This window comes from Muntiacus reevesi, chromosome 10, assembly GCF_963930625.1.
Source record: "Muntiacus reevesi chromosome 10, mMunRee1.1, whole genome shotgun sequence".
Taxonomy (NCBI): domain Eukaryota; kingdom Metazoa; phylum Chordata; class Mammalia; order Artiodactyla; family Cervidae; genus Muntiacus; species Muntiacus reevesi.
Window position 1 is genome coordinate 7,719,480 of NC_089258.1, and position 12,822 is coordinate 7,732,301.

General features: G+C 42.5%; 1 protein-coding gene across 1 annotated transcript in view; it reads left to right on the plus strand.

The window, feature by feature from the left end:
• The window catches only part of NFX1 (nuclear transcription factor, X-box binding 1), a 68,755-nt gene that overhangs the window by 49,402 nt on the left and 6,531 nt on the right, over nucleotides 1-12,822 (plus strand). Inside the window, exons 14-19 of the mRNA XM_065946629.1 lie at nucleotides 700-819; nucleotides 3,062-3,141; nucleotides 5,419-5,649; nucleotides 6,477-6,550; nucleotides 7,342-7,443; nucleotides 8,177-8,218. Of these exons, the coding sequence (XP_065802701.1) occupies nucleotides 700-819; nucleotides 3,062-3,141; nucleotides 5,419-5,649; nucleotides 6,477-6,550; nucleotides 7,342-7,443; nucleotides 8,177-8,218 (649 nt within the window). The remainder of the gene's footprint in view (nucleotides 1-699; nucleotides 820-3,061; nucleotides 3,142-5,418; nucleotides 5,650-6,476; nucleotides 6,551-7,341; nucleotides 7,444-8,176; nucleotides 8,219-12,822) is intronic.

Here is a 12,822-nt window from a genome sequence, read left to right on the forward strand (position 1 = left end):
AGGTGTTAAGTTACCTGCCTACAGTCCTTGTGCAAGTGAGAAGTAGCTTCGGGTCTACAAGCCTCAATTTCCCACTTTACAGATATTTACAGGACCCTTTCCACCACATTATATAGCCTCTGTTTGTTGGAGGTATTGACTGGAGAAAAGCATTGAATGGAGGAGTTCTGGAGGGCCTGGGCTTCTGACTCTTGGTCCCTAGTTGAGAACCATGGCCAAAGACCCGGCCTCCACCTTGGACCAGAGTTGAACTAACTTCCCTATGGGTCTGAGTGTTAGGAGGGCTCGTGACACAGTCAGCTGCTTGTGGGCAGTCCCCTGTGAGTTTGCCGAACTTAACTCTCTGTGGCTTTCATAATCTCTATCCATTTTCCTAACCAAAAAGTTATGGGAAAAAAGGATCTGTATCTCTAGTGGAAGTCTTCTGTTCTGTAGGTCATTTGTGTATAAAATGCATGTAAAAATGTCTCGGATAACTCATGGACTTAAAAGTTTGTTGCAAGTAAAAATTGAATGCTTCACTACCAGACAACTTTAATAAAATAAAAACTTTTTTTTTTTTTTTCAAGAAAAGGCGGCCCCTAAAAATTAGCCTCTAAAAATACAAGCCCCCCCCACCCCCAGAAAAAAGTGTGTTTGTAGTTATCTGTGTGCGAATCTCAAACTCAGGATGGTTTGTTTCACCTGCTGCTTCTCCAGGCTTTGATGAATTAACCTGCCACTGTGGTGCATCAGTGATCTACCCGCCGGTTCCCTGTGGCACCAGGCCACCTGAGTGTACCCAGACCTGTGCCAGAGTCCATGAATGTGACCATCCAGGTGGGTCCCGTCTGTTGCCTCCACACCTCACAGCCTGCTCACACTGTGTTTTAGGATACTGCATGATGGTCTTCAGGGCTTTCCTGGTGGCTCAGCAGTAAAGAATCTTATCTGCAATGCAGGAGCCATGGGTTCGATCCCCGGGTGGGGAAGATTCCCTGGAGGAGGGCTTGGCCACCCACTCCAGTACTCTTGCCTGGAGAATCCCACAGACAGAAGAGCCTGGTGGGCTGCAGTCCGTGGGGTGGCAAAGAGTCAGGCATGACTAAGTGACTTGGCCCAGCATCTGATAGTTCTCCCTGCGTTCAGGTTACGCCGTCATGGCTGCTCTTCGTTCCCTGTGCTCAGGGCTGCTTCTGTGAAGACGGGCCTGTGATCAGGCCACAGCTGGCAATCACAGTGCTTTTCACTGTTTTACCCTGTGGGTGTCACACACACCCAGAATGTCGGGAGAAGCCCTGGCTGGTCTCGTCTTCCTTTCTGTGGTGCATATTTCAAAGTTAAGCATCTTTTTATAAAATTAAAAGTAACTTCAGTTTTGTTGTAGATGCAACATATATAAAAAGAAAGAAAGAAAAGTAAAATCAAAAGATTGAAATTAAATCTTATGTAACCTTTTAGGAATTATGCCTTACTGTGTATTTTTCGGACTTCCCTGCTGGCTCAGATGGTAAAGAATCTGCCTGCAGCGCGGGAGACTTGGGTTCAGTCTCTGGGTCAGGAAAATCCCCTGGAGAAAGGGCATGGCAAGCCATTCTAGTGTTCTTGCCTGGTGATTTTTTAGGGCCTTTTTCCGTGGGTAAAAATATATATATTTGCATTTTTTCCCTAAAATAAAAGTGGGATTTTATTTATTTATTTATTTATTTATTTATTTATTTATTTTAAAATGGAATTTTATTGAACCTATTTTAAGTAATAGATTTTTTTCTCTCTTATTACTGTAATTTTAACCTGTCTCCTTATCAATAAATATTCTTCTAGATGATAGTGGGGTGTCCTGTTACATGGATAGGCCATAACTGATTCAGTCAGTCTCATATTGCTGGACATTTGTTTCCAGTTTTCCTGTGATAGACTGCTGTAGACACCAGACCAGTAGCTACTTGACATCACACACTTTCCGTACAGTCTAGTCACTGGCTTTCCCCTGAACTGTATCTGGCCCATCATTTCCTTTTTTGTCACGTCCCAGAGGCAAACCTGACATAACTTAAGTTATCAGATTTGATCCTTACAGTAAATCTGGGCACATGATTGAGACTGACGAAACAACCAGTTCTTATTTTTTAAAGAGTGAAGAAGAATTAAGTAAATTCCTTATGAAAGAAGTCCCCCCTTCCCTGGAGACCTTAAGATGACCCTCCCAGCTTGGTTTGCGAGTGGTGTCTTTGCCACTGTGAAGTTAGTATTCAGGCAGACACTCAGCACACTCACTCGCACTCACTTTTTTATAGTCACTTGCAGATATTAGGATGAAGTCTAGGTCCATAGTGAGAACTTAGCCATTTGTGACTTGTTTTGTTTTAGCCTGCTTTCATCCAGCATTCACGTTTCTTGGGCATTTGTTGTATATCCAGCATGATATCAGACATCAAGGGAGATTCAGAGGAAGAAAACAGTAGCCCAGGACCTGGACGGGGCTCTGTTGTTTCTGGGAGGAAGAAGGTGGTAGTTGAGTACATTTGCCACAACCAGCCATTGCATGAAGATGGGGCAGATAGCATGCCAGCAAGCCGTCTGCCTCAGAACCAAGAGGTCAGGGAGAGCAAGAGATCTCAGGGCAGGGAGGGTCAGCCATGGAAGGCTTCGTTGTAGGGGATGAGTTTGAATGAACTGCCTCTTCCAGGCAGTAAAGAAATTGAAAGAAGTCAGAGGAAGCATGTTAGATGAGATAAGTAACAAAGATGTCTGAACAGAGGGGAGCTGTGTACGGTAGGACCACAAACATGACTGAGGAATGTGCACAGACCATGTCGCCATGCCGCAGGAGACGGGGTGGACCAGCTGACCCCTTCTCTGCTTCTGTGTCTCTCCCCCCTCAGCTGGGTTTCTTTCTCTCATGCTCATCTTTCAGCCCTTTAATATAAAGCCAACTACTTTTACTTTCCAGTGACCATTTTAAAAAGTACGTCCAGCTGCTAAATTTAAAAGTTCATGTGTCAAATGGTATTACAGTATGTGAAATAGTTGGTGTGGCGCTGTTTGAACATCATTCCTGATTTTGCCTTTCTCTCTCCAGTGTACCATTCTTGTCATAGCGAGGACAAGTGCCCTCCTTGTACTTTCCTCACGCAGAAGTGGTGCATGGGCAAACATGAGGTAAGCTTTCTCTCAAGTTGTTCATTGTTCCAACCAGAGGTTTATGGTTGGATTTCGTTAAGAGGATTAGCCTCATTGTTTCTCAAAGTGAATATGCTCCAAAGAAGCAGAGACTTGCTGTTGCCACTTTTTCTTTTTTTATCATTGAGGTATAGTTTGCATAAAATAAAATTTACCCTTTTTAGCATGCAAGTCTATGAGTTTTGACAAAAGCAGTCATACAGTCATGTCACCACCACCACAGTCAAGATGTGGAACAGGTCATTCACCCCCAAACACTCCTTCGTGTCCCTTAAGAATTACTCTCCACTTTCCTCCAGCCCCGGTAACCAGTTATGTGTTGTCTGCCTTAACAAAGTCTGTTGCCTTTTCATGAGGCCACATAAATGGAACCATGCAGTCAGTGGCATTGTTAGACTATTCTGCTCTCATTTTTAATCTGGTTACAGTGAAATGAGACTCAGCCAGTAGGCCCTGAGAACATGAGCTGTGTTCAGAGACAGCGTCCAGGTTAGCTAGCATGGGGAGGGGTTGCCAGTCTGGGGAAAAGGGTTACAGTGAGAATATCCCAGGAGTGCAGTGGGCTCCCTGCCAGTGACCACCGATCCTGCTCTCTACTCCCTTCACAGACTTCCATCCTGCTGATGGGCCAACGCCTTCCTCCCCACTAACCTGCCCCTCCCCACTGCCACTACCGTGAAGGATTTTCATCCTTATTCTTAGCGTCTAAGCACTGCTGACTGTAGACCCTTTGAAACCATTTTTAAATTTCTTTAATTTTAAAAAGGCATATTCATCGTAGACTGTTAATATACTTTTGCTACCCAGAAAGAAATACTTTTAAACATTCTAGTGTATAGACTTCAGGCATGGGTATTACATATTCTCCTCTACTCTATGAAGACTATACTGTTTTGGAACCTGCTTTTTTTACTTCATAACATGTTGGCCAACATTTCTTGAAACTCTTGACAACTGTGACAACATGCTTTCAGTATTCTTATCTTGATGGACATATTTTTCTCCACTTACTTCCTGTCAGAGGTTCTCAAGTCATAATCCTTAGTATTTATTCTTCCTCTGAGAAATCTTACTTCCTCTGAGAGTAACCATTCTAAGAGATCCATGTGTTATCTTTGTGTTGTTGGACTTCAGTCAGCAAATATTTACTGCTTGCCTGCTCTACTAGGTAACTGGCTGGGTTCAAGTGATTGAGAAATGAAACACAGAGGCTGGCCCTGCCCTGGTGGAGCCTTCACTGTGGGGCGGAAAGCAGATGAATGAGCAGTCGATTATAGGTGCAGCCATGTGGGAAGTACAGGGTACTGAAGGGACCCCTACCCAGGGAAGGTGTTCCTGGAGGAAGTAACATAAGTAACCTCCTGAAGGATGCTGAGAAGATAGGCAGGTAATGTGGACGCGAGCAGCCCAGGGCCCAGCGTGTGCATGAATTATCCCAGTGGTAAAGTAAGGGAGTGTTTAGTGACTGGGAATACCTTCCACCAAAATACCGAATCCAAAGCAGGTATGTACTAGACTCCGGGGCCCTCTTCAAGATTAAAGATTGTGCCTCATCACAGTCTAAGTATACTCCTCTCTTTGAGGGTTCTTAAAAGACTTTGAGCAGGTACATGAGAGTAATCTCTGGTCCCACAGGAGTAAAATCCCAGCATCTTTTTCCTAGAGTGAGGAATCCTGGGGGAAGGCAATTTCTCAAGAAAAAATGACTTGGCAGTTCCATGGCCTGTTGCCTCTTAATATTTTTTAATGACAGAGCCATCTAAAACTATGGAGACCAGGGGTTGGGAGATGTGAGGAGAGCTGAGTATTTAATTACATAAAACTGCCCTGCCAGCAGTCCGGAAACCATGAACCAAGGGTGCCCCCACCCCTGGGGTTTCTGTCAACTCAGTGCCCTAGCTGTTTGCAGAGGTAGAAGATCCTCTGACCCTCCCAGTTAGTCATAGTATTTTCAGATCCTCCCTAGTTATCTGGTTTCACATGCCTGTTACTCACCTTGGGAAGTTTATGTTGCAAGTCACACTGCTAAAACAAATCCTTTCAAACTGTAACAAGCATAATTAAATAAAGCTCAGGTTTGTTTTCTTTTCAAACTAACCTTTCAGACTTTAAAAATCAGCCTGATTTAAAAAAAAAAAAAAATTTTTTTTTTTTTTTTAATATACTGATTGTGAAAGTTCCGAAATGTCTAAGTAGGAAGTTGAAACCCACCCCAGATCCTGAATGGAGATGAGAACCCGGCTTCTTCTCTCCTAGTTACGAAGCAACATTCCCTGTCACCTGGCGGACATCTCTTGTGGACTGCCCTGCGGCGCCACGCTGCCGTGTGGGATGCACAGGTGTCAGAGGCTGTGTCACAAAGGAGACTGTCTGGGCGACGAGGTCTGCAAGCAGCCCTGCACCGCCTCCAGAGCCGACTGTGGCCACCCGTGCCTGGCGCCCTGCCACCTCAGCTTGCCCTGCCCAGTGACCGCCTGCAAGGCCAAGGTGCGTCGTCCTGGCTCCAGGTGGGGTGTGCGCTGTGGTCCTGGTGCTGCTGATGACTCTAGAACTGCCCGCAGTGGCACTAAAGCACACATCCCAATCCGGGGTCGTTGGTTACAAGGAACTGCAAGTTAACAAAGAGAAAGGTGGGCCTCTGACTGCCAAGCTTGAGATGGCCTTTTAGTTCAGAAAGTACCCACTGCCACCTGACCAGTCTCTGTCTCCCTTCGATCGAATTCTCAAGAGAGACTCTTGATTGCCCACTCCATTCATTCAACGAGTATTTAAGTGTCTTTTGTGGAAGATGTTATGCTATATAGATGCTGGAGGTCTACCAGTGAACAGGAGACACGTGGTTCTTTAATCAGATGGACAGATACTAACTAGTTACTCAGGTAATTACCTGTGACTCTGGTAAGGGTTGTGAAGTAGTACACCCTTGCAGGGCTTCCACAGGAATACGTGAGTGGGGGACTTACCTGTTCTGAGGGATGGAGCAAGGTCTCCCCTGAGGAGGTGAAAGTGGAAGGTGAAAGCGTCTCGCTCTGGTTTGGTGGCAGAAACTTCATTCTAGGCCTGCCCCTTCAGGCAGGATTAAGGACAGGGACAATGCCTAGTAAGGGGCACGTAAACCTGGCACTCCCCTCCTAGAATGTCAGCCACCACGTCGCCAGTTTGCGTGTGTGGCTAGCTCCTCCATCTTGGAGAGGAGCCTTTCCCTGTCTCTGTTCTCTGCCAAGCTTTGATTCGAGAGAGGCTTTAAGAACGAAACCTGCCCATTCCCATGTTTTCTGTCGGCTGAAAGCTGCTCCACGTTCATCTGATTTCAGATAGAGCTGCAGTGTGAGTGTGGACGAAGAAAGGAAATCATGGTTTGCTCAGAAGCATCCAGTACTTATCAAAGGTTAGTGCTGCTTACATGTGAACAATCGGCAGGTCTAGGTAGAGGATATACCGGAGTTTATTATAGGATCTTGCAACTTTTAAGGACAGTTTTTTTTAAATAAATTTTGAGTCTAGTTTTTCAGGTTCAAAGAAAAAGTACTGCTTTATGTACCTCATTACCTTCCCTAACCTTAATTTGTAAGCCATTTAATTTCTCCTCCTCCTTCCTTTCTCTCTACCTCTGGTCTTCTTTCACCATGAGATCAGAAGGGAAGATGCCCTGAGGTTGCATGAATTGCTTTCATGTCCCACCATTTGTGATGGCACAGCCAGGCCCTCTGCTCCTACTGGAGTGTGGGGGTTTCTGGCCGCTCTGTGGGCTGTCTTTGCAGCCTCCTGAAGTCTTGGGACCTATGTGGTCACATGGGGATCTGAGTACAGGGGTGGAGATTTTAGGATGGATGGACAAATAGATTCAGGGGCAACAACTTGGAGATGCAGAACTGCATAGATGTGTCGTAGAGGTGGGACTTCAGGAGTGTGCAACATCAGATTGACTGTAGATACCCACTGAGTCCCAGGCATTGACCCAGATGTTCAGGGGAGTGCTAAGAAATCAATTGCCTCATTTCCTATGGAGCTGTTTAAACTAATTGAGATACCACGTAAATGTGTGGATAGTTACACTGAATAGGCTTCCAGGGCTACACAGATTGTCAAGAGGTAGATTTTTCTTGAAAGATGCATTTTGTGTGCCTGGTGTGAGGAGATTCTTGTGAAACTGCAGTGCCTTTCTTTTTTGTACTTCAGAATAGCTGCTATTTCCATGGCCTCCAAAATAACAGACATGCAGCTTGGAGATTCCGTGGAGATCAGCAAGTTGATTACTAAGAAGGAAATTCACCAAGCCAGGTAATTTAAAAAATGTGTAGCTGTGCTTTCTTTCTCGCATTAGACTTAATTTCCAGAGATCAGGAACCATTCACTTGTGTCAGTCCCCACCAGTAAAGCCTTGCACACACAATATTCAACAGACTTCTGACATTAAGAGGCCACAGCCACTCCAGTGCAGTGAATCCTATTCAGGGCACAGCTAAGACCAGAGGAAGCGTTTCTGGGCCTCACTCCAGATAGTAGCCAGAGAAAGCAGAGACCTGGGCATGTACATTTTAAGCTGCAAGAGAACAGAAAGGTGGCTGTGTCAAGAGAGGGAGATAGGGCTGTCAGAGGGCTGCTGGGAGCATTTGGGGGGCTGAGCAGCCTCAGGACACTCTGAAGTCTTTCGAAGGCCTGCCCACCTGTCCTTGAGAGGGACCTCATCCAGCCATTGTTTGGTCAGAGTATGCTCAGTCTCTAGGGTGACCATTCAAGAACTTATTGCTGAGTGGTGATGGTGGTTTAGTCACTAAGTCATGTCCGACTCTTGTGACTCCATGGACTGTAGCCTGCCAGGCTCCTCTGTCCTTGGAATTCACCAGGCAAGAATATTGGAATGGGTTGCGATTTCCTTCTCCAGGAGATCTTCCTGACCTAGGAATCAAACCCCAGTCTCCTGCATTGCAGGCAGATTCTTTACCAACTGAGCTACCCAGAGTAGGAGCTGTGAAACCTGCATTCTCACTTAATTTTTTCTTTGTTTCTCAAGGCTGGAGTGTGATGAGGAATGTTCAGCCTTGGAAAGGAAAAAGTAAGTAGTTTGAACTACAATTTATCTAACTGTCTTTGAGCTCTGTGAAGTTAGTGGAACAGAGCAACCCTTCAAGCATTCATTCAGCACCTGCTCTGAGTCTTGCTGCTATTGGAGAGCAGGAGAAATTCAATCATCAAGAATTGAAGTGCCTAAGGATAAACCAGTTAGGTGATCTCAGCGTGTTTCTGAAACATGAGCTTAAGTGGTTTCAGGCAAGTATAAACATTACATGCCCCACAGCATACTAATTCAGGGACTGGCAAACTTCCTGATTCCAATGGAGATAAGAGGCTTAAAATTCTTTTAATGAACTTTTATGTTGAAGTATAACATACATATATATCAAAACTATACAGATCAGTGAGTCATCACAAAGTGAATACATTGGTGTAATCAGCAATGAGGTCAAGATTTTGAAAGTTTCCAGAACCTATTCTTAACACTCCACTGAGAAATAACCTGTATCCTGACTCCTGACAGTTTAGATTATTTTGTGTGTTTTTGGACTTTAAATAATGAAATCCTGTGGGTGGTATTTTTGTCTGGTTTCTTACATTATATTTGTGATACTCCTTTTGTTGCATGTAGCAGTCAGTATTTTGTTTGTTTTCATTCCTGAACAATATTTATTTTATTTTAGTAATGTATCATCACTTATCTATTCTCTAGTTAATAGATCACATGTGTTGTTATTGGTATTGGGCTGTTACAAATAATGCTCTGTAAAGAACATCCTTGAACTAGCTTTGCTCTATATATGTACTCATTCCTGTTAGAAAATAAACTCGGGAGTAGAACTGCTGATTAATAAGGTATGTGTATTTTCAGCTTCTGTTGATTCTGCCAGTGTTCAAAATGGTTGTACCAAGTTATACTCCCATGAACAGGGTCATATTTCCCACTGCGCTCTGTTTGTGTCAGCACTTGGAATTGTCAGTCTTTTAAACTTTAATCCATTTTTGTAGATGTATAACTGGATATCACTGAGCTTTTAATTTATGTTTCTCTGATGACTGGTGAGGTTGAACACCTTTTCATATGTTTATTGGCCATTTGGATATCTTTTGTCAAGTCTTTGCTTATTTTTTAATTGTATCATCTGTCTTTTTCATATTGATTACTAAGAATTCTTTTATATTTTAGATAATGAGTCCTTTGTTTTATTTGAGAAGAAAATAGCAACCCTCTCTGGTATTCTTGCTTGGGAAATCCCATGGACAGAGGAGCCTAGTGGGCTATAGTCCATGGGGTCGCAAGAGTCGGTCATGACTTAGCAACTAAACCACCACCTTTTTATATAGATATATATATTTAAAATAAATTTATTCTCCTTTAAAAAATTTATTTTTGGTTGTGCTGGGTCTTCACTGTTGCTTGTGAGCTTTGAGCTGTGACTCGCGGGGGCTCCTCTTCCTTGAGTAAGAATACCTTTGTTGCGGTGCATGTGTCTCTCATCGCAGTAGCTTCCCTTGTTAGGGAACACAGGCTGTAGGCACATGGTTTCAGTAGTTGCAGCTCACGAGCTCTAGAGCACAGGCTTGGTAACTGTGGCTCAAGGGCTTGGTTGCTCTGAGGCCTGTGGAATCTTCCCAGACCAAGGACTGAGCCCATGTCCGCTGCATTGGCAGGCAGATTCCTGTCTACTGTTCCACCAGGGAGGTCCTGTTTCATATATTGTTGTGTCTCACACCCTGTGCATTCACTTTTCACTCTCCAAATGGTGTCTTAATAAATAGACATTTCTAATTTTTAATGTTGTTCAGTTTATCAGTCTTTTCTTTAGTTAATAGTACATTTTATAGCTTGTTTAAGAAGTATCTGTCTATCCTGAGGTCATAATGGTATTTTACCTTTCACATTTAGAACTATAGTTGACTTGGACCAATTTTTTTTTTTTAATCATAGTATAAGGAGGGTTCATGATTCCTTTTTTTTTTTTCCAAACAAATGTTCGCTTGACCCAATATCGTTTATCAAGAAATCCTTTCTCAGTTCGCTGCAGTGCCACCTGTGTCTTAAAGCAAGTAGTCATGTTGCATATGGGTTATTCCAAGTTCATTCTGTTCCGTTGTGTTAGTATCACATTATCTGAACTACTGTACCTTTATAACAAGTCTTAAAAAGTGGTAGCATATCTCTTCAAACATGGTCCTTCTTCAAGATTGTCTTGGCTATTCTTGGCCATTTGCATTTCCATTTAAATTTTAGAAATAGGTTATCAATATCTGCAAAAAAAAAACCTGGGATTTTGACTGAGCTGGTATTTATAGATCAGTTTGGGAAGATTTGATACTTTGTAATATTGAGGCCTCTGGTTCATGAGCAAAGTATATCCTTATATTTAGTCATGTTTTCTTTCAATGATATTTTTATAGTTTTCTGTATATAGATTTTGTACATCTTTAAATAGATTGTTCCTTGCTGTATGATGTTTTTTGATGCTATTATAAATGGTATTTTTTCCTTGTTACCACTTTCAAATTTTAATTCTCTAATTGCTTGTTACTGGCATGTAGGAATACAATTGATATTTGTTGACCAGTATTCACAACCTTGCTAAATTACTTATTTCTGATTGTTTATCTGTAGCTTCTTTTGGATTTTGCATGTACACAATCATGTCCTCTTCTAATTTATTTCTAATTCTTAACTTTTTCCTTTTTCTTGCCATATCACGCTGGCTAGGCCTCCAGTACAGTATTGAATAGAAGGTAGTGATAATAGATATTTCACCACTATCTATGATGTCTGTTGTAAGTTATTTGAGCATATTCTTTATCAGATTAAGAGGCTTTTTTAATTCAGTGCCCGACAGACTTTCTAGTTCCAGCAGAGATTAAAGGTATAGTTCTGTGAAATGTTTATATTTGGAGAATTTATTTTTTTATTTATTTATTTTTTTGGAGGACAAGGAAGAGTGGCTTTATTACTTTGCCAGGCAAAGGGGGAACACAGAGGGATAGTGCCTCAAGAATTGTACCCCTTTCCTGGTGAATTGTTGTTTAGTCACGGATTCATGTCTGAAACTTTTGCGACCCTGTGGACTGCAGCCTGCCAGGCTTCTCTATCCATGAGATATCCCAGGCAAGAATACTGGAGTGGTTTGCCATTTCCTTCTCCATATTTGGAGAATTTAGATGAGGAGCACGTAGGAGTTTGTTGTCCTTTTCTTTTGGCTGCTCGTTGCTGTCTGTGGCTTTCTCTAGTTGGCAAGCAGTTGCAGAGCATGGACTCTAGAGTGTGCAGGCTTCAGGCTTCAGTAGTTGTGGTCCTCAAGCTTAGTTGCCCCGCATATGGCATCTTCCCAGACCAGATTCAAAGCTGCTCTGGACCACTAAGGAAGTCCCATTGTAATATTCTTGTAACTTACCATTCTTTGAAATGTTTTCAAGATAGAGGTAAGCAGAAGCAGATAAACACAGACAAATGCAGTCTTGTTTTACCTAGAAGGGCAGCTTTGAACAATTGTTAACAATATCTTTTTAGGTGACTAAGTGTGTAGACTGTAATATGATTAGTAGCACTGCCCAAATTTCCTTTGATTTGACCCTTATGGTAACTTTGTAATAATTGCTGTTCAAAACTCTTGTCCTTTAAGAACTATCACATTGTTCTCTGCTGCAGTCCAGAGATTTCAGAAATGCTGTAGTGAATGCATAGAAGGCCTCCAAAACACGGAAATGCACCTTTGTGTAGTTGAGACAGTATTGCACAGCAGTTAGAGCCAACCATAGCTCTAGAGTTAGATTGCCCAGAATTGAATCTTAGCTTCACTCACATAGCTGTGTGACCTTGGACAAAACACATCTCTCTAAGCTTTAATTTTCCCAAGTATCTGTGAATAGTGAGTGATAATAATAGTATCTACCTCCCTGAGTTGTTTTGAGGATTAATACATTAAAACTAACGATGATATACATAAAACTCTTGGCACAAGCCTAATACATAGTAGATGCTCAGTAAATGAAAGTTATTGATTAAAACTAGCTATTTCTGAAAGCCTTTTGAATTTCTCCTCAATCTTTGAACAATGACATAATGACCCTCACTATATAAGGATTCTTTCTTACTCACAGACCTTAAAAAAAAAAGAGAGAGAGAGAGACATGTGAATTTGAAAAGGAAAATGCCATCTAAAGTTGCAAATACATGCTCCATTGCAGAAATGGAAAACTGGCAGACCAAATTCACTCCACAGTTATGTTTTATTGGTGTGTATGTTTGAATTAGTGGCCAACTAGTCAAACCATCAAAAAATCTCCCCCTCTAAGAATTCTCTTGAAAATTTGAAAACTAAACCGCTGGTCTAGTCAAGGCTATGGTTTTTCCAGTGGTCATGTACAGATGTGAGAGTTGGACTGTGAAGAAAGCTGAGCGCCGAAGAATTGATACTTTTGAACTGTGGTGTTGGAGAAGACTCTTGAGAGTCCCTTGGACTGCAAGGAAATCCAACCAGTTCATCCTAAAGGAGATCAGTCCTGGGTATTCATTGGAAGGACTGATGTTGAAGCTGAAACTCCAATACCTTGGCCACCTGATGCGAAGAGTTGACTCATTTGAAAAGACCCTGATGCTGGAAAAGATTGAAGGCAGGAGGAGAA